Below are 21,712 nucleotides of genomic sequence, written 5' to 3'. Positions count from 1 at the left end.
TCAAATGGATTGCAAGCTACAGGTGATTTAAAATCCTAGACAGACAAAGGGACAGCCAAGGAAGCGTATTATATAAGAAGATTCTATTAGATGTCCTACCTCCACCCCAATCCTTAACCCCTTTGAACTGGGTCCTGATGTTAAGACCCAAGCCTAATCTTAAGGTCTACATGGGCAGCCCTAAGGTTAATGTTTATTTATTAGACAACCTTCCCTTTCCAATACCTTTAACTTAACCTTACTTTTCCTAATATTTTAACTCTTTAATATTGTTTTCCAAAAAACAATGGTTTCACTCAGAAATCAACATAAAACATCTGTTGCTGCATGCTGTGGCTGCCAGTTTGCCAAGAATGTGCGGCAGGCTTGCTGCCAGGCTGTCTTCGCATCATGGTCGCAGTGCATTACATTCTGGTTCCTACCTCTCATCATTATTAAGTGGCAGTCCTCCCTGGTGAACATTGTTAGTACCACTACTAGCTGGGGGCTGATCAGCTGAAGCTGGAACCTCACATTCGTTTTCAATCACTTGTATCAAAAACTGAGTCCGACAAGTTATAGTCCAGTTCAGAGATAACAGGCAAAACGTCATCCACAGAGTATTTTGCTTTACGCATTTACTTTGATCTCTCGCCAGATGTCGATGCCATTTTGCGTTGTGTGCGCCTTGCTACACACGAGAGTGCAGGGAATCTTGGTCAAACCAATGAATCTAACTTTCCTTCTAGCAACGAGAGTCCAACTAAAATGTAACGGTTGGTTCTGTCACAGTTGACAGTCGATTACTATCGCCAACTCCTCCTTTTGACAAAAGTCGACATCAGCCCTGAAAGAGTTAATAATAACCCTTATATTTAAAAATGTATAGCCCCTTAGGTGAATATGACTCCTTGGAGACACATTCCACATTTAAAATTCCCTATTTAAAATAGTTTTAAAATATTTGGAATGGAATAGGATTAAGTATTTAATACTCTTTTTAATAAAACCCTGGCGATATTAACTGAAATGTATTCTAAATTAAAAATGATTTTATTATATGATATACAAGGTCAGTCAATCAGTCATCTTCCAACCCGCTATATCCTAACACAGGGTCACGGGGGTCTGCTGGAGCTAATCCCAGCCAACACAGGGCGCAAGGCAGGAACAAATCCCGAGCAGGGTGCCAGCCCACCTCAGGGCACATACACACACACACAAACACACACTAGAGACAATTTAGAATCACCAATGCACCTAACCAGCATGTCTTTGGACTGTGGGAGGAAACTGGAGCACCCAGAGGAAACCCACGCAGACACGGGGAGAACATGCAAACTCCACACAGGGAGGACCCGGGTGCGAACCCAGGTCTCCTTACTGTGAAGCAGCAGCGCTACCACTGCAACACCGTGCTGCCCCATATACACGGTTTTGTTTTAAATTATAATTTTAATAGAACTGTAAATTATTTATGACAGACCTTTTAAATTTACTTTGCAACAATTTTTAAAAAAGAGATTTATCAGTTTTTATCTTGGGGTATAATTTTTAAGAAGAGTATTTATTTATTTGAGTGCTAATAGAAATATGGGTACATAAAATTTAATTAAAAAATGATTTACAGGATGAGTGTGCCAGTGCCATGTGTCCCCAGATGGGCTCTCTTACTCCTCTACCCAAACCTAACCTAACCAAACGTTAACATAATCCATACACTACATAAATTAATACAAACTATTGAAATACAGAAATAATAATATTGACAATTTATAAAGGCGTTTTGATGCTATTCAATTTCATTTATTGTATCTCTATGGAATCTCCATCATTAAAGCACAACGCCGCTAGTCGGATCATTGGTTATTTGGTGGACTGTACTCCAGGTGAGGCCTCACTAGTGAGTTATATAACTTCAGCACAACCTCCTTTGAGCTGTACTCCAGACATCCTGTTACCTTTCTTGATTTTATCTACTCGTTCAACTTTCACAGATCTGTCCAATAAAGCCTGCCTTTTGAGTTTGGGGCCAGGCAGCCTGGCGTTAATGTCTGTCTAACAGCCTCAGACCCAAATTAAGGGCAGGTCTGGCCTATTGAGTTGGGTTTTTAAAATCCTACACCCCTTTTTATGCTTTGTGTAGATCAGTGTTTCCCAAACTCGGTCTTGGGCACACTGTTGCTGTAGGTTTTTGTTCCAACCAGCTCTGTTTTTATTTGGTCTCCTTGGCTAATTAAGTGTCATGTTATTTCCCAAGTTCTGTGTTTAGGGAACAATACAGAAATTAGAAAACTAGTTTGGTGAAAAATATATTAAAATGTACCAAGCAGTTATATAGGAATACAGTAATCCCTCGCTATATCGCGCTTTGAATTTCACGGCTTCACTCTATTCTGGATTTTATATGTAAGCATATTTAAATATATATTGCTGATTTTTCACTGGTTCGTGGGTTTCTGCATACAATGGGTCTTTTTACTACTGGTACATGCTTCCTCAGTTGGCTTGCCCAGTTGATTTCATACAAGGGATGTTATTGGCAGATGGCTGAGAAGCTACCCAATCAAAGCATACGGTTAAGTTCCTGGGTGCTGATTAGCTCAACAACGCAGTGCAGAATTCCATTCTGCTTTGCATTTACCAGGAAATCTCATCTCGCTCATTCAACATCAACGTGTTTCGCTGTGTAAAGAGTTAAGTTTCGTCAATGAGCTACTCGATGCCCACTCTAAGACGCTGAGCGACGAAGATTTGGCCGAGATGACCAAGTCAGTGAGCAAGGAAGATAAGGAACAAGAGGACCCGGTACAGGAAGAACATGCTGGCCTAACTCTTGAGTGTCTCGCTACCATTCTACGAATGGGAAAAGATCTCCAGATATCAGTTAAAGAATGGGACCCGCAAATGATTCGTTCTTTGCAATTTAGAAATGCTTCTGACGACACTACGGAAGTGTATAAAAACTTCCTTACACAAATGAAAAAGCAGCGCCAGCAACTGCCCATCACGATGTTCCTTACCCGCAAAACACCGCCTAGTACTCCTTCAGTGGAAGAAGAAACTCCAGACAACAACGGTGGTGCTACACAGTCGCCTGAAAAGGCTCCTTTAGAAGAGCTGTAACGCTCTCCTTTGTTAAAATTAAACTCATCGTTATCGGACAAGTCGTCAGGTCATTGTTGGTGACTACCCATAACTAATTTTCTATGTACTTAGTACATGTATGTACGTTTAGTGTAAATGCACACAGATTTTACTGTATACAATTTTTCTTGCATTGTACGTATTTATTGCTGGTGGCCTGTCTATCGTAATGGCTGTAACATATGTGATACTGTATTGGAGAAGCTCGATATCTTTAAAATAACATTTAGGTTTTACTGTATACACGAGGTGCGATCCAAAAGTTCCCGGAATGCATTTATTCTGCAGCCAGAAGGGTTTGGTTATATCAATCGCCTCTAGATAGCAGTTCAAGTCGTCCTTGAGAGCTGCTATCATGTGTTATAATGTCAGCGCAGTTGTTTTTCAAGTCGCAGTTCTCATTTAAACTTCGGTTGTGTTCGTGAAAATGAGTGATTTGAAATCATCACATCTCTGATTGTGCGCAAATTTTTGGCTACTACAAAGTTTACTGTCAGTTTACTACCCTCCGTACTCCCCTGATTTAGTGCCATCTGCTTTTTTTTTTTATCTTCTAAGATGAAGATGAGGCTCAAGGGACGCAGATTTGAGACGGTGGAGGAGATCCAAGCGGTAACAACCGAAGTCTTAAACACACTAACAAAAAACGACTTCCAGAGGTGCTTGGAAAGATTGAAATCTCGCTGGGATTGGTGTATCAACTCAGCGGGTGACTATTTTGAAGGAACTATTCACCATTAATTGTTATTTGGTGTGTATGCTTTTAAATAAATGCATTCCGGGAACTTTTGGATTGCACCTCGTAAACACTGTGTTTACATACATAATTTCAACGAATTTTACCTAATATCTAAGAGAATATAAAGGGTTTATGCTGTATAACTGTGCTGGAAATGTTTATAGGAGTGTGGGAGAGTTTATAATGGCTTAAAATATATCAAAATAACCATATAAACATATGGTTTTTACTTTGCGGATTTTAAACTTTCGCGGGGGGTTCTGGAATGCAACCCATGCGATCGAGGAGGGATCACTGTAATATATTTTTTTCTTTTTAACAATATTTTCATCTTGATTTTCATTCTACTTTTCCAGGTGTTCTAATTGTTTAACGAATCGATTATTTACTAATTATTGGGTCTGACTCTAAAGCACTTGCAACCTTTGATTATTTAGTGTTGTTTGCCTTTGTCTCTGATCTGCTCATTTTTAATTGTCATTATTAAGATACAACGAAATGGGGAAAAACTGCACAGAGAGGGCAAAATATAATGAAATCAACAAAAGAGAGTTAAGCATTTAAATCTATAGCAAAAGCAGAAATATTTATAAATGTTTTATAAATGTAAAAATCATGCTGCTGTGCTTTTCTGAATGTGGAATAAAAGAAAAATAATACCAGCTAATTACATGAGATCAGTGCTATCAGGTGTTGTCACTGATTAGGAATCTGGTTGGAACAAAAACCTGCAGCCACGGGGGGTGGGCCACCGGACCGAGGTTGGGAAACACTGAGGTAGATGGATCACATCAACAACAACATTTACTTATATAGCACATTTTCATACAAACAGTATGTACATAATAAAGAATAGAAAAATAAAAGACACAATAAGAAAACAAAATAAATTAACATTAATTAACATTGAATAAGAGTAAGGTCCAATGGCCAGGGGGGACAGAAAAAACAAAAAAAAAACTCCAGACGGCTGGAGAAAAAAATAAATAAAACATCACATAACATCCATGCAGTAAATGAGGTATGGAACTGTATGTGTAGGCTGATAGACTCTGTGAGGCTGTAATGCAGATTGTTATGCTTTCAGCTTTTTGAAATTGTATTTGTATGGCAGCATATGTTCTCTCTTCCATTTCACCTTCTTTAATTAAGTCCCCTTTTATTGGTGACTTTTTCCCCCTCTTTGGACAAAACATTACTGACATTTTAATCAAATTATCTAACTTACAATCATATCCTGCTTCAGTGCCTGCATCGAGTAATAGCCAGCAATACCGTAATGGTTTGAACCTGCAGAAAGGGAAGAGATGTTTAGTGGCTTTTATATTCACATTTTAAACAAACGCATGCTCACTTTTCAGTTGATCATTCCTGCATTTAAAACGTGTGAATGAAAATTGTATTCACTGAAAGAAATGGTGACTGAGCAAGGGTGGTACGATGCCTATGGTGTGTGTCAGCAGATCACTGGGGATCCTCATACTGCTAATAAAATTGGAGCGCATAAACCATCCTGAAATGAATATTTGGTGTCCTCCCATCCATCTAATTATTAAACTCTTTTTTTCCATTAGAGGGTCTTTCTGATGCCGGGCACTGCTGCACATTGACATGTGCCCCTTCACTCACTCATACAGACCTGAATAGGAGTCGCCTGTTGACTTAAAAACACATCTTCAAGAGTAGCAGGATCAAAACACTCATGGAGACACATGAAGAACAAGCCAGGAATTGAACCTAAATCTTTAGAACTGCTGTGCCAACCATCGTAACATTTTCAGACCTTCGTAATTTTATTTGTCCGTCACCTATATCCAAAGCGATGTGCAACATTTGAGATATAAAGGTTTCTTTTCTTTATTTGTTACAACTGGAGTACAAGCCAGGTGAAATGATTTACTCACATAGCTGGCTTTGAACCAGTGACCACAGGCTTTGAAGTCCAAAAACTTAACCGCTATGCCACACGTCACCTTAATCCACTTCAGGGTGGCAGGGGCTGGCACCTATTTGAGCACAAGGCAGAAATCAGCTCTGGAAATGGTTTCTAGTCCATTCAGGTCCTCGGCCCACTCTTGCACACACTCAGGTTAACCAGACACGCACATATTTCAGGGTATCGGAGAAGAACCAGAGTACTGTGTCAATAAAAAGTATGCACCCCCTTGGAAGTTTTCATATTTTATTATTGTACAGTTTTAAACCAAAGTAGATTTAATTTGTTTTTTTCACACTGATCAGCAGTAAAAGACTCTTTAATAATTAAGTTGAAAACAGATCTCTGCACAAATAAAAGCTTATTATGATCCCATAAGTATTCACCTCCTTGAATATGTCACCTCTGAGTCCTCACTGGTGCCACCCATTGCTTTCAGAAGTCACAGAATTAGTTCCATGGACATCACCTGACTGGGGTCTCATGTGATTATGGTACACATGTACCTGAAGGTGCAAAGTCTAACTTGTGGTCAGTCAGTATGGAGGGTTAACCTACACAAGCAACTCTGTGAAAAGCACGAGTCTGGGGACGAGGTCGAGAAAAATATCCAGCTACATGATCCATAAAGAAACTGAAAGAGCGCAGTACCGCTGGAAATCTGTCCACAAAAACGGAGGGGAAGACTTGTGAGATCTCTAAAGAAGTAACAAGTTGCAGTGACTGAGATCGCAGAGACTGTGCAGACTATTGACCCGGTGCTTCACCAGTTGTGACTCTATGGGACAGTAGTGAGAAGTCAAGCAAAATGACCCCTTTTATTGGCAAACTACAAAGATTAAAATAAGCAAGCTTTCACTGCAACTCAGGCCCCTTCTTCTGGTAAGATGTGCAAAGAGAAAGCCACTCAGAAAAATGCACATAACGCCTAGAGAAGGCAGATGGCAGACTCTGATATCAACTGGGAGAAGCTTCTACGGTCTGATGAAACCAAACTTGAGGTTTTTGGCCATTAGACTAAACATCATGTTTGCTTTAAGCCAAACATTGCACACTAGCTAAAGAACACCATCTCTACTGTGAAGCAAGGTGGTGGCTGCGTCATGCTGTGGTGATGCTTCTCTGCAGCAGGCCTTGAAAGGCTTGTGAGGGTAAATGACTGGAATAAAATCCAGGGAAATCCTGGAGGAAAACATCATGTAGCCTGCAAGATTTGTTTTCCAGCAAGGCAAAGAATCCAAACATAAAGCCAAAGCTACGCAGGAATGGCTTAAAAACAACAATGTGAATGTCCTGGTGTGGTCGAGTCAGAGTTCAGATCTCAATCCAATGGAGAATTTGTGGCTGGACCTGATAAAGTCTGTTCACTCACAAGCATCATGGGGGAAATGTGCAAAGCTGATACAGAGAGACCTGTGCACACATAATGAAGACAGCCATGGCTTCCATCTACTAAATACTGAATTGAATACTTATGTGATCAATTATTGTGTTTTATATTTGTAATTAATCTAGAACACCTTACAGATATCTGTTTTCGCATTGACCTTAAACTGATTTTTTCTGTTGATCAATGTCAAAAAAGCCAAATGAGATCCACGGTGATTTAATGGGGAAGAAAATTGGGAAAACTTATAAAAGAGTGCATACATTTCATAGGCAAAGTACCAAAAAAAAACAAAACAATTGTGCAGAAATATGAGGGAGATACAAACTTAACCACAAAAGCCATCAACGTATAGCAAACAAACTGCCAGTTTATACAAATTCAATTTAGGGAACAGCCAGGTCACTCATCAGTATTATTTTTAGCAAAAAACTCAGTTCATCTAACTTAACATATCACAAAAATATTTAAACATTTAACATTATTTATTTGAGCACAAAGACTTGCAACATTTTTAAAATTATTATAAACTAGGGGCTCTGCCCCCTGCTCACTTTGCTCGCCAACTCCCCCATACCTACGCTCCGCGCTAGCCTCTTTGCGGTTCTGTCACTCGCGTATGAGGATGCGGTTGTACAATTTAAACAGATTTTTATTTTCATGGGAATTGTTATATATACATAATAGAACTATTTTACATTACAGTGAGTAATTAACCATTTTAAAAAAGAGTAAAATGTATTAATTTGAAAGTAAATTATGTTTCTTGTTGCGTTAGAGTTATTCGTTGTGTAAAACGATTTTGTTCTGTTTGGCTTTGAAATTAACACTCAAATACTTTTTAAACTTACACTTTTACTGTAAAACTTCAGCTAAAACAATTTTTTATTACATTTTCGTCAATATCAGATTGAATTTTGATTCTGTGTTTGGACTTACATCGTGACAACGCAACGTATAACTGCCGAGAGTGAATATCGTTTCTTTATCTCTATTAAATAAAATGAATTTTCGTATGTTTGTCTCTGAGATTTGTTGATTGTCTTTGCAAAATCTGTTCTAACGGGAAACTGTTAACGTTTTAATACGAATGCCATATCAAGATCTCCTTTGTTGTGTAATGTTATCCGTGGAAGGTGTACTACATTACCTTTCTTGGATACATTTTTCTTTCTACAGTAATTCATGTGGTGGAAGACCAGACGGTGTTAACGGTTGTAGATATTCTTCGTGATATTGTAAGTTGATGTTTTCATCTTCTACACCATCACCACCAACTGTTTCAGCGTAGTCTATTGATATGCATCCAACCCCTTATCAAGCGGGGTCATTTTTGCTAAATCGCTTGTAATTCGACCTCTCCAAATTAGAATCATTGCTGTTATTGAACTATCTGGAGTATAAACACATGTTTGGTCTCTTTGTAAAGGTAACATTCTCTAGTTTCACCCTTAGTAGTCAGAATCACTGTAGGTGTGACTGATCAAAAGTTATGCACATTAGAACTCACAAAAAAAACGAATTTTTTTGTTCTCGCCTAAGTGTTTTTTATGAAAATAAAGGAAAATAAAGCTGCAGTAGGTAGGTGGGGACAGAAACACACTATGTACCAACAGAATAACTTGTTGACTACTTACATTTCAAATTTGAAAAGAATACCTGTCAAAATGACATTTTTACACCAGTTTTTATGTGGGCATGTCCAGGTGCTTTTAGAGGGACCATTATCCACATTTTGGAACGTATGGAAAAAGTGTAATAACTTTTGAATGCTTCAACCCACAGATATCAATGAGGGCTCTACTGAAAGCTTACACCTAAAGGAATCTATATCTACACACAGTGTCACTCTATTAGTTATAAAAATAATAAAAACAATAAAAAATACACATTTCTATGTAAAAATAGTCAATACAAGTCTTATGGGCCAAAAATATATATATATTTTTTATTTTTTAATTTTTTTTATAAAATGCACACAAACTATATACATTTCTTTTACAAACTGTTACAACACAGCTCAGCGTTTTTCCATGTGCCACTTGATGGCAGCAATCACTAGCAAGCAGAAAGCACAAGGGCGTGGCACATGTCTCTCTGCCATTAGACGTCTCCTGGGCTGATTGAGTACTTTCACGCCGCGTACATGCATCTATTATTTAATCGAGTGTATTTACGTTTATCTACTTTTATTCATATTTAAAATGCGAAAAAACTTGGCGAAATCACAATAAACAACCACGCACCAAGTCTGCAGACTGGCACAAATGCCACCTTCGCGCAGTTAGTATGGCAAGTTACATATCAAAATGCTCAGCTGCTCATTGGCTGTAAGTTTTGAGTGTCAGTCACAGTGTCCAATCAAACTGGTAGATTCTACCAGGGTTTGGATTTTTACGTCATCCTTCAGCTGTCTGTGACACTCGTTGGCTATACGAGGTGCCAGTCAACCCCAGACCCGTCGTAATTGGCCAACTTAGGTGTCGATCAGCCGTGTTTCATGCGGTAGCATGGTTATCGCCGACAGAAACAAATTACGTCTGATATGATCAATATAAATGAAAAAAAATTACGTAGGTGGTCTCAAGTTATGAAACGTTTTCTGGAGTTTTTGTCCCTTTGAGGATATATCGTGTGTTTTGGACCTAATCGTTTTACTGGATTATATTCGCTGGAGCCTTATGGACAGAATGGGATCAATACTGCTCGGAAATATTGATGTTTGACTTGCAGGGGGTCTTCAAAGGTAGGGAAAGTCAACTCTTAAAAGTATGTACTTCTCTGTAAAAAGGCTTTAGTGTCAGTGCTGTGGTTGTTGTGTGTCAAAATGGTTTATATCATCGGTAAGACGAGACTTTGAAGTTTCATTTGATGGGTAGTATGTCGAGATGCATGGCAGATGGGCATGCACACATGGCTGTAACGTTTTTAAAACGCTGTTATGTCCCAGGACCGGTACGTGTGCCGTTAAGGGGATTTGCTGTGTAACCGATTGACATTTTTGCCATTAATTCATTTCACTTTGTTTCTCGGTACTAGGATTGCCTGTGTACTCATTTTTTCTGTTGATAACCCTTTGTGAGGAAATTCTTCAATAAGATTTATAAATAATATGTCTTTTTTAATTAGGAACTTAAAGTGAGGAAAACTTTAAACTTTATAAGAGCTAAGTGAGCAGAAACTGTGTCTGTCAAAAGCATTCACACAAATGAGAGGTGAGATTACCGCGTACGTGGTTGAAAATGGTTGAGAGGAGGGCGGGACTTGAAATCACCTCATGGCCAAAGTCTCGTGGGACTGAAAAATCTTCCAGAAAGTCTTTTGTCTCGTTGCAGAATTTTTTTATATAATAGAGAGATGTTTTTTTAATCATTTTATACAATATAAGCAGCTCAGGTAAAAAACCCTAAATAACATGTAAGTAACAACATCCAGGGGTTAATATATCCAAAGTATCCAAGAATTAAACTTTGGTTAGTGAATATTCACACGCATTTTGGGACTCCACGCCTTCATCAGGGCCGGGCAAACGAGAAACTAAAGACAAACAGATTTCACATCTTATTAAAATAATCCATAATCCATATAGATCAATACTCTGAAAAAGAGTAATCACGATACAACCTTACCCAAAGGTACACATTTTCAGAACACTTCTCAGAATGTAAGGTCTTAATAAGCTAATGTGTTGGATTGACGGGCACACCAGAATCTGTTATCCGTTTAGTGCCCTACAAATAGAGGAGAGGTCTGTTGATTAACATTGTAGACACTTTGTCTGAGAAGTGACCTGTTTAAAAAATGTTTATAATAATGTTTAACATGTTGGAAGCCTTTACGCTCAAATCAATAGTACATACCAACTTGACAACAATGATTGGGATTTGAATACAGGATTCCAGGCCTGCCACCTAATCGTTTAGAGTTGCTCAGTGAATTATCCAACACTTTCATGCACAGATGACTTACAAGCCACATTCATTTTCATATTTGTACATTGTGAGCATAAGCAAGTTAATGAAGGGTGACTGGAGGACTGAAAGAGTGACCACTGGGGCTTTAGTTCAACTCCAAGGCCTGCAGAAATATTCTGGTTAACTGAGATATTTGAGTGCCACGGACTTGTTGACGTTTACAGCTGCGGGATCAACGTGATAGGATTTAGATTAGAACATTAGAAAAACAGGCCATTCAGCCCAACAAGGCAAGGCTCACCAGTCCTAACAACTTAACTCCTCCAAAATAGCATCAAGTCGAGTTTTGAAGGTCCCTAAAGTCCTGCTGTCTACCACACTACCTGGTATTTTATTCCATGTGTCTGTGGTTCTCTTCCTGAAAAACTTCCTGATGTTTGAATGAAATTTATCCTGAACAAGTTTCCTACTGTGTCTCCATGTTCTTGTTGAACTCTATCAGGCACCAAGAGAATTTACAGGACCCTTAAGGTAATTTAATTACAGGCTCAATTTACATTGAAAGTATTCTCTCATCTACATTCTTCCTGTACTGTACCAGCAATTTATAATTTTAATGCATCCACTGCACTAATTCCCTTCATAATTTTAAACACTTCTATCATGTCACCTCTTGATCTTCTTTTACATAAACCATAAAGGCTCAGCTTTTTTAATCTTCCCTCATAATTCATCCCCTGTAGTCCTGGAATCAGCCTAGTTGCTCTTCTCTGGACGTTTTCTTGTGCTGCTATGTCGTTTTAGTAGCCTGGAGACCAAAACTGCACCCAGTACTCCAGAAGAGGCCTCACCAGTGTGTTATAAAGATTTGAGCAGAACCTCCTGTGACTTGTACTGCACACATCAAGGCGCTATATAACCTGACATTCTGATAGCCTTCTTGATGGCTTCTGAACACTGTGTTAGTGATGAGCCCACTTTGCATAAGTCAGACATCTTTTACCTTTCCAGTATTTTCCAGAAATTCCACTTGTTTGATAACTCAGCATTCCCAAAACTAAATTCAAACCAGGGAGACAGGAAAGAGGGCTTATCCCAGCAGGACTGGACACAAGGCAGGAGTCCACCATGGATACAGCACTGCCAAATGGCCAGTTTGGTTGCACACACTTTTAGAAATGTGAAAGGAAGAATGAAGGAACCCAGAGAAAAAGCTGCACAAACACATAGAGGACATGGTAACTCCACAAGACAATAACTGGGTTTGGGATTTCAAACCAGGACACCAGATCAGTGTGATCGGAGCAGTAACCAACGTGTCATTCACTCAATGACCAGACCTGTCATTCCTGATGTGCCTACCTCGAGCTACAACCCATCCAATGCCGACATCCTTGGCCTTTTTCATGGCAAGATCCATGCAGAAGTTCCCAACCACAGGTCCTAGGAGATTGCAGCCATCGACTAAAGCAGTGGCCACTGACTCCTTAATGACAACTGGCTCTCCATCTTTGGCACAGATCTTGGTTTTGATATCCTTTACATACATATCTAAAGAAGAAGATGAAGAAGAAGAATATTAATATTAAAGAAAAAGAATATTACTATTAAATATATTAGTGTGCAAAAAACAAAAATTCAGGTTAGTCTTCTGCCTTGACATTATTATGTCGTTGCATTTTCGTAAATCTATTTGTTAAGCACACATTTTACCCAATGTGCCTAGTAAGATCAGGAGACAGTGACAATAAATGCATTTTTACATTTTATCATTATAAAAAATGAATCACAATGGATTTGCCTTTTTTAAAACTGATCAACAGAAAAAACTTTTTAATGTGAAAGTGAAGACAGGTCTCTACAAATGGTTTAAAATAATTACAAATACAAAATCACAAAATTAGAGCTTGATAGATAGATAGATAGATAGATAGATAGATAGATAGATAGATAGATAGATAGATAGATAGATAGATAGATAGATAGATAGATGTGAAAGGCACTATATAATAGATAGATAGATAGATAGATAGATAGATAGATAGATAGATAGATAGATAGATAGATAGATAGATAGATAGATGTGAAAGGCACTATATAATAGATAGATAGATAGATACTTTATTAATCCCAAGAGGAAATTCACATAATCCAGCAGCAGTATTCTGATACAAAGAAACAATATTAAATTAAATAGTAATAAAAATGAAAAAATGAAAAAAATAAAAATAAAAAATGCAGACAATAACTTTGAGTAATGTTAGCATTTACTCCCCCGGGTGGAATTGAAGAGTCGCATAGTGTTGGGGAGGAACAATCTCCTCAGTCTGTCAGTGGAGCAGGACGGTGACAGCAGTCTGTCACTGAAGCTGCTCCTCTGTCTGGAGATGATCCTGTTCAGTGGTTGCAGTGGATTCTTCATGATTGACAGGAGTTTGCTTAGTGCCCGTCGCTCTGCCACAGATGTTAAACTGTCCAACTTTACTCCTACAATACAGCCTGCCTTCTTAACAAGTTTGTCCAGGCGTGGGGCGTCTTTCATCTTTATGCTGCCACCCCAGCACACCACCGCGTAGAAGAGGGCACTCGCCACAACCGTCTGGTAGAACATCTGCAGCATCTTACTGCAGATGTTGAAGGATGCCGAAGTATTCACCCCTTCTGTCTGTATGCACAGGTCTCTTGCTATCAGCTTTGCAAATCTCTTCTTCGTCTTCTTCCTCCTCTTCATCTTTTCCCACTTCCATGTGAAACTGATGTGCTTGATCAAGCTTTGCTCATCTCCACATTGCCATTTTCCCCCACTCTTCTGCTTTGCTGAACTGCTCGTGAGTGAATAGCCTCGATCAAGTCCAGCCCTAGATTCTCAGTTTAATTGAGATCTGGACTCTGACTCGGCCACTCCAGGACATTTACATTGTTACTTTCTTGTATACATAGTATAGAAAAAGTATAGGAATTGTGAAAAAATTCGACCTTGAGATTTTGATGAATCTTAGTGTTTTAGACCTTCCTGTGTCCGAAGATACCATTTTTGAAATGATGTCTGTCTGTGTGTCTGTATGTCTGTGTGTAAACACGATAACTCAAAAACACTTTGCCCTCGGTCAGTGAGATCTTGTACACATACTTTATATCAAAAATAAGGAATCCTATCAACTTGTGGGCCACTTCTGGCAACCAGAAGTGGTACTTTACCTGAACAAATTTCAGATTTTTTTCCCAAGTAAACTATGGCTATTAATAAAGATATATGATTCAAATTTTGTGTGGATATTAAAAATGTCGAAAAATAAGTAGATATGAAATTTGAGAAAAATCGCACAACCAGAAGTGGTACTTTAACAGAATACTTTAGCGAATTTTCAAGTAAACTATTATTATAGTTACAGATAGGCTCGGTTGTACTCATTTTCTTAACCCACCTCTCCCACTCCAGGGCCACAGGGGGGTCACACCTTTATCCCAGCACCATCAAGTGGAAGGCACAGATCAGCACCTCAGTGGGATGCCAGTCCATTAGAAAAGGCACCCTCAAACATGAGCGCTTTTACACTCACTACTTGGCTCACAATGTTAAAGAAATACAACCATAGATGTACTATTCTCTCCTGTAGAGGGCAGCAAATGCTAGTTTTTCTATTTTGTTTTGTAAACAGGAGCACTAGAAATGGTTTTACCTGGAATAATTTTATATGTTGGTTATATTTAAGCTGCCTAAATCATGATTCCCTGTCATTAGGCTACTTCAGTTTCGCTAAAAAATCAAACAGTAATGCCTGTACATCTAAAGGTGTAAAAGAATTTATTCAGTTTATTAATTTTCTCCATGCAGGCTCAGGTCTTTCCCCCACTTACAAAGAAGTGAATGTTGCGTGGATTAGAGCATTAGAACAATCTAGACAAATACATTTTTCAGTCCAACAAAGCTCGCCAGTCCTATCCATTTAATTCCTTAACAGCTGAAAACAAATTCCAACAATCCTACCCAAACTGAACTCTGTCTTGCTACTTCCCGGCAGACCTTCTTTAAATATAAGAACAAGAACAAGAAAATATGAACACATAACACCAGTTCTTAAATCCTTACACTGACTCCTGGTTAAGTTTAGGGCAGATTTCAAAATCCTCTTTGTAACATATAAAGCCTTAAATGGCCGAGGTCCAGCTTACTTATCTGAACTCATCAGGATTTACAAACCAGAGTGCGCATTAAGATCTCAAAATGCCCGTCTGCTTATGATCCCAAAAATAACAGTGGGAGGTTAGTTACAGGGCCCCTAAATTGTGAAATGGTCTGCCTGCTACTATAAGAGATGCCCCTTCGGTCTCAGCTTTCAAATCTCAGCTGAAGACTCACCACTTCAGTTTAGCACACCCTGAGTAGAGCTGCTGATTAACTGTACAGTCTGCATCTCTGTTGTAAGTCATAAGTAATATGAAAGTTATAATTTGTTACTAACCCTCACCTATTCTGTTTCTCTTCTCGGTACTCAAATGTGGCACTTGGTGCCACTGCCACCTGCCAAGTTGTTCTTCCTGCCTAAGGAAAAGTAATCCCTGATGGAGGATCACAGGAATCATCAGGTAGAGGGGTCTTTTCATCGGATTGGCTGGCCCAGCGCTGACTCAGCTATGGAATGATGTGGGGGGAGGCAGCTTGATGGCCGAGATCTCCAGGATTCTGAACAAATCCAAATCATATTATGTGATATCATCTACTGTTGAATTCTGCTCTGTACTTGTAATAGTTCTGTTGTATTATTTTATTGTATTGCGGATTACTTGTGTTCTGTTCTGTGTATTTTGTTGTATTTATCCCCCTTTCTTTGACACCCACTGCATGCCCAACCTACCTGGAAAGGGGTCTCTCCTTGAACTGCCTTTCCCAAGTTTTCCTTAATCTTTTCCCTACGAGGGTTTTTTTTGGGAGTTTTTACTTTTTTCTTAGAGAGTCAAGGCTGGGGGGCTGTCAAAAGTCAGGGCCTGTTAAAGCCCATTGTGGTACTCGTGATGTGACTTTGGGCCATACAAAAATAAATTGTATTGTATTGTATTGTATAGAAATCCACGTCAAGTAGAAGATGAACCCAATCTTGATAAAGATATGCAGGAAAGACAGAGGCCTGACAATGGGAGAGTTTTATAGACCACCTACCACCGGTATCAGTGTTAATTATACAATCAAAAAAGCAAATTTCTAGGTGGATCTTATAGCAAAGGGTGGGCTTTAATCATCCAAGCATTAACTGGGAAACCCCTGCAAATATTAGAACACAGGTGACCATCACTCTCGAGTGTCATAAAAAGGTGACTAAAGGAGGCTGGCATCGGAAGGGCTTCTGGCCATAAACATTTCTACTTCAGTACTCCCAAGATGTGGGAGAGCATCTGGGCAACCTGGGTGAACCACCTTGTTACATTGTCAGTGTTCTGACAGGGAAAGCTTTTGAGAAAAAAATTAGAAGATATGCATAAAGACGGCCAAATGGGGTCACAGCTGGGAGATCCAAAACAGCAACCAAACCAGAGCGTGAGACAAAAATCAAAATCAAGAAGGACAAGCAACAAAGTCAAAACGGAATGATACATGCGAGAAGAAAATTAGCAAAGGTCTCTGAAAGTCATATGTATCCGCAGATCGGATAAGGAAGAAAACTTCTGGCTGACCTTTTAACCCATCACGCCGAATACCAACAGGTCATGACCTCTGAAGCCACTCCCATAGAAATACAAGATGCAGACCTAGAGACGAGTACCCAAAATGTCATCCATGATGTTATAACAAAGCACAGAGCTCCTAAACTATTAGGAAAATTGAACAAATAATGGCAGGAAACGAATCCCTGACCTTAAAAAGATCCCAATTCAAGCACAAGATCGTGCCATTTAACTATTAAAAAGGAGTAAAAATCAAATAACAAAACCAAATCATAACAGAAAAAGACAGTGAGAGAGACAGAGACAGAGAAAATTTGCAATTGTGTCGTTACATTAAAAAGGTGATTCGGCAGATTCCATTAGCTTAATGTGCGTCACATTTAAATCATTGGAAGAGATAATTAGGGAAAAGAACGAGACGTTCAGTGCAAGAACAGGTTAGCAAAAAGTCAACGTGGGTGAAGAGAGCAAGATTGTATTTGACTAATATGATGGCATCCTGGATCATGAGAGGTGCACATGATATTATTTAGCTTGATTTTCACAATGATTTTCATAAAATACCACATGAGAGGTTAGTAATCACACTAAAAGACGAGAGTGTTAAAAGAGATTTTCATGTGAATTTCCCCTTGGGATTAATAAAGTATCTATCTATCTATCTATCTATCTATCTATCTATCTATCTATCTATCTATCTATCTATCTATCTATCTATCTATCTATCTATCTATCTATCTATCTATCTATCTATCTATCTATCTATCTATCTAAATAAGTGACATTAAAGGTAGTGTCCTTCAAGGATCAGTGTTAGGGATGCTACTCTTTTTATAGACATGGACAAATGTGTTGAGAGTGTGCTCTTAAATGAAGAGCCATTGTCCCATGTGTACCTTCATCTCTTTGAGATGACATCGAGTAAAGCAAAGCAACTGTGACAAGAGATCAAGTATTGCTAATTCTACAAAAATCTTCTAAAATGGCCTCCACACATTTGTTAGTACCCCCAGAAAAGATCATAAACAATTAAGAATTGAGAAAAGTCGTCACTCTGCCGTTTGGTATCATCATGTGTCCCACCATGAACAAGGACCACAGAAAGCAAAGGAGAGAGTTGTCTGAGGAGATCACAAAGAAAATGATAGACAAGCATGTTAAAGGCAAAGAGTGTAAGACAGCCTCTAACCAGCTTGATGTCCCCCTGACAAAAGTCCACATGACTGTAGCCAACCTCCCTGAACGTGCCTAAAAGAGGAAAATCAACCCTAGAATAGGCAGAAGGATAGTGAGAATGGCAAACAAAAAGCCAAGGAAAACTTCCAAAGAGATACAAGCTGAACTCCAAGGTCAAGGTCTATCAGTGTCTGATCGAATTATCTGTCACTTTTGAGTGACAGTGGTTTCAATGGACCCAGGAGGACCTGACTGTAGAGATAAAAACATAGAAAACCAGACTGGAATTTGCTAAAATGCATATTGACCAATCACAATGCTAAAAGCACCTAAGAATGGCTAAGAACAAAACATTGGACTATTCTGAAGTGGCTTTCCAGGAGCCCTAAATTGAATCCTGTTGAACATCTATGGAAAGAACTGAAACATGCCGCCTGGAGATGACCCTCTTCAAATTTAACATAGCTGGAGCAGTTTGCTCAGGACAAGGGTGCCAAATTCCACATGAGAAAGGGGTCAGCAATATCCATCCATTATCCAACCTTCTATATCCTAACTACAGGGTCACAGGAGTCTGCTGGAGCCAATCCCAGCCAGCACAGGACACAAGGCAGAAAAAAAACCCTGGGCAGGGCGCCAGCCCACCGCAGGGCACACACACACACACACACTAGGGACAATTTAGGATCACCAATGCACCTAACCTGCATGTCTTTGGACTGTGGGAGGAAACATGCAAACTCCATGCAGGGAGGACCCGGGAAGCAAACCCAGGTCTCCTAATTGCGAGGCGACAGCGCTACCCACTGTGCCACCGTGCCGCCCTGGACAGCAATATCAACCATGGAATATCCCATAGGGAGCAAATTTTTGCTTTTCACCCTAAACAACTTTAAAAATCTATTTTATTGATTTTTTGCTTTTCACAATTGCAAAATCGCATGGAAAACAAAATGTAGAGGCAATATTGTGAAACTGCATTTGAAATGAAGCTCCACTGTTTTGCGCAAAACTACTCATGTGGAATAAAAAAATATTTTAAACCCATTACATTTTAAAAGACAGGGTGTAATATTAATAATATAAACAATATTAATGCCAGCTTATTCATTACCATTTGTAAAATAATAACACATTGAAGTCTAAACAGATCATTTATAATAGGTAACCTTGCTTGAAGTGTTTTTTGCTTTTTCTGGTAAGTAAAAATTGACAGGCCACACTAGTTTTAATTGGGTTGGGATAGAGAGATTTTGTTTTTTTGTTCTTTATTTCACCTTGTACAATTTCTTGCATTAGGAATTTGTTAGTTTTCTCATTCCCCTAAAGACAGCGCGCAGGGTCAGCCATTGTACAACACCACCTGGAGCAATTGCAGGTTAAGGATCTTGCTCAAGGGCCCAACAGAGTAGGATCTCTTTTGGCAGTACCAGGGATTCAAACTGGCAACCTTCGGGATACAAGCACAGATCCTTAGCCTCAGAACCTACTAGCTTTGCTGTATCAACTGCTGCTAACACTGACTCCAGACCTGAGAAGAACTACCTTTTCTAACACTGAACCTGGTCAATCAGTGGCATTAACTGGACTCAAAAATAATAATAATAATAATAATAATAATAATAACAAGTTTTATTTATGTAGCCCTTTCACATCAATACTGACCGAGTCGGTTCAGTCCATGACTGTAGTGTCCCCTGTAGTCACCAGCCACCAGGACATCTGCCAGGGATTTTGCATGTGCAGGTTTTGCTCCCACAGCAATCATGCACCTCTCGATGAAGCTCTGAACTTCGGACTGAAGAATGAGGCACCTGCGTGGTTAAAAAAGAGCAACTAAGTGAAAGGTTATCATCAGACCCAAGCACTGCGCACATCCATCCTTCTGTTTACACAGCACAGGCACATTTAATTTTTAAATTGTCGTTCGGCCCATTTGACTGCTCTTCTTTACCTTTGCTCCAAATTTGGAAACGACAGAGACGGGCTAGTTTGCAGATCTGAAAAGAACTGAGTCTTTGTTGTCTACTGGTTGATGAGGCAACTCAAAATGCAGGGCATCACAGTGACGTTTTAGTGGAAATCCGCAAATATTGGATCAACTGTGACACGCTGTACCCTGAAATGGAGTCACATAATACTCCAGGTGTCATGCCGTCCCTTTGACACAATAGTCTGAGACCTTCATCCAAGCCCACTCCATTGGGAGCTGGCTCAAGCATGCTGCATAAAAAAAAAAAAAATGCAGTCCCCTTAGCAGGGCCATCTTAATGCATGGGCAAGCTGGGCAGTTGCCAGGGGCCCCCACAAGCATAGGGGCCCAATGCTAATGTATGTATGTTGTGACTTGCTGTCAATAAATAAATCCATCCATCCATCCATTTTCCAACCCACTAAATCCAAACACAGGGTCACGGGGGTCTGCTGGAGCCAATCCCAGCCAACACAGGGCACAAGGCAGGAAGCAATCCCGGGCAGGGCGCCAACCCACTGCAGGACACACAAACACACCAAGCACACACTAGGGCCAATTTAAAAACGGCCAATCCATCTAACCTGCATGTATTTGGACTGTGCGAGGAAACCGGAGTGCCCGGAGGAAACCCACGCAGACATGCAAACTCCACGCAGGGAGGACCCGGGAAGCGAAAAATGATATACAATACTAAATTATAAATGTTTGTTATTGTGTGACAAGTAGACATTGGCATTCACCTCTGATTTAGCATAACAGTCACCTCTGCTACCTCACGTGCCTGTATGTGTATGGATCTCACTCACTACAAAACGTAAAATCGTAGTTGTTAACGTCACTTGAACTCAATTCTCCACAAAGAAATTTCACAAATGTTTGTGCTGAACATTTGAATAATAATAAATTATTCATAGTCATTTCATACAGTGCCATCTCCTTCTGTATGGTTTACCGATTGAGTATCATTTATATGTTGAAACTTTTGCGTTTTTTCAAGGCTCATGTTGTATTGTTTAAACATTTGTGCTGATTAATCTTTGCTGTATGGCGGGTTTTTTAAAGTTCAAACACTGATTTTGTTGGAAATACCAATACAATAAGTATCTGTTTAACTTTATCAACCATTTACATTTTTATTCCTGTGAGTGGTTGTGTAGATTGGGACCCCAGTGCACTGCTTTGCCCAGAGGCCTATAATGCTGTTAAAATGGCTGTGCCCCTTAGCTCAGAACTGGATTAAGCAGGTTTGGATAATAAATGGACAGGATTTTATCCAAAGTGACTTTCAAGTGGATAATAGCAAATGTGAGAAAATAATACAAGCAGTAAACCTCCTTTATGTCATTTATGTCAATGCTAAATTACGAGAACATGTAAACATTTTCATTCAGCTGTTACAGTTTGAAATTTTAAGGCCAGGGTATATTTGACGCTACGCAACGTGTACGCTGACAGACGTTGCTGCTACACAAGCTCCGTACCGACTATACTTGTGCATGTACTTTATGTAAACAAGGTGGCAGTGCAAGATGCTTTTGAGAAGGTGCAAAATAAGACGACAAAAGATATACAGAAGATGGTATGTGAGACCTTTAAATGTACCGCGTCATTATGATAGGGAATATAACATTTGTATTGCCTGTGCAAGAAAAGCACCATAAAGACATTCGCATGTCAGCATTTAAGTTTGATGATTTTCTTCAGCACATTGAAACATTCATCAAACACTGAGGCACACCCATTGATTCTGTCGGCGTTGCAATGCGGCTTACCATCACAGTGTGTTATCTTACAATGG

At 39.3% G+C, this 21,712-nt stretch overlaps 1 protein-coding gene across 2 annotated transcripts in view; it reads right to left on the bottom strand.

Annotated features, from left to right (window-relative positions):
- LOC120523405 (uncharacterized oxidoreductase YjmC-like) overlaps positions 1-21,712 on the bottom strand; it is a 91,437-nt gene that overhangs the window by 28,766 nt on the left and 40,959 nt on the right. For both annotated transcript variants that reach the window (XM_039744700.1, XM_039744691.1), the window contains exons 2-4: positions 19,605-19,753; positions 12,465-12,653; positions 5,094-5,155 (exon numbers count right to left, since the gene is read on the bottom strand). In XM_039744700.1, the coding sequence (XP_039600634.1) occupies positions 5,094-5,155; positions 12,465-12,653; positions 19,605-19,707 (354 nt within the window). In that variant the 5' untranslated portion in view covers positions 19,708-19,753. The remainder of the gene's footprint in view (positions 1-5,093; positions 5,156-12,464; positions 12,654-19,604; positions 19,754-21,712) is intronic.

Source organism: Polypterus senegalus, chromosome 1, assembly GCF_016835505.1.
Source record: "Polypterus senegalus isolate Bchr_013 chromosome 1, ASM1683550v1, whole genome shotgun sequence".
Taxonomy (NCBI): Eukaryota; Metazoa; Chordata; class Cladistia; order Polypteriformes; family Polypteridae; genus Polypterus; species Polypterus senegalus.
This window is presented reverse-complemented; position numbering and strand designations above follow the sequence as displayed.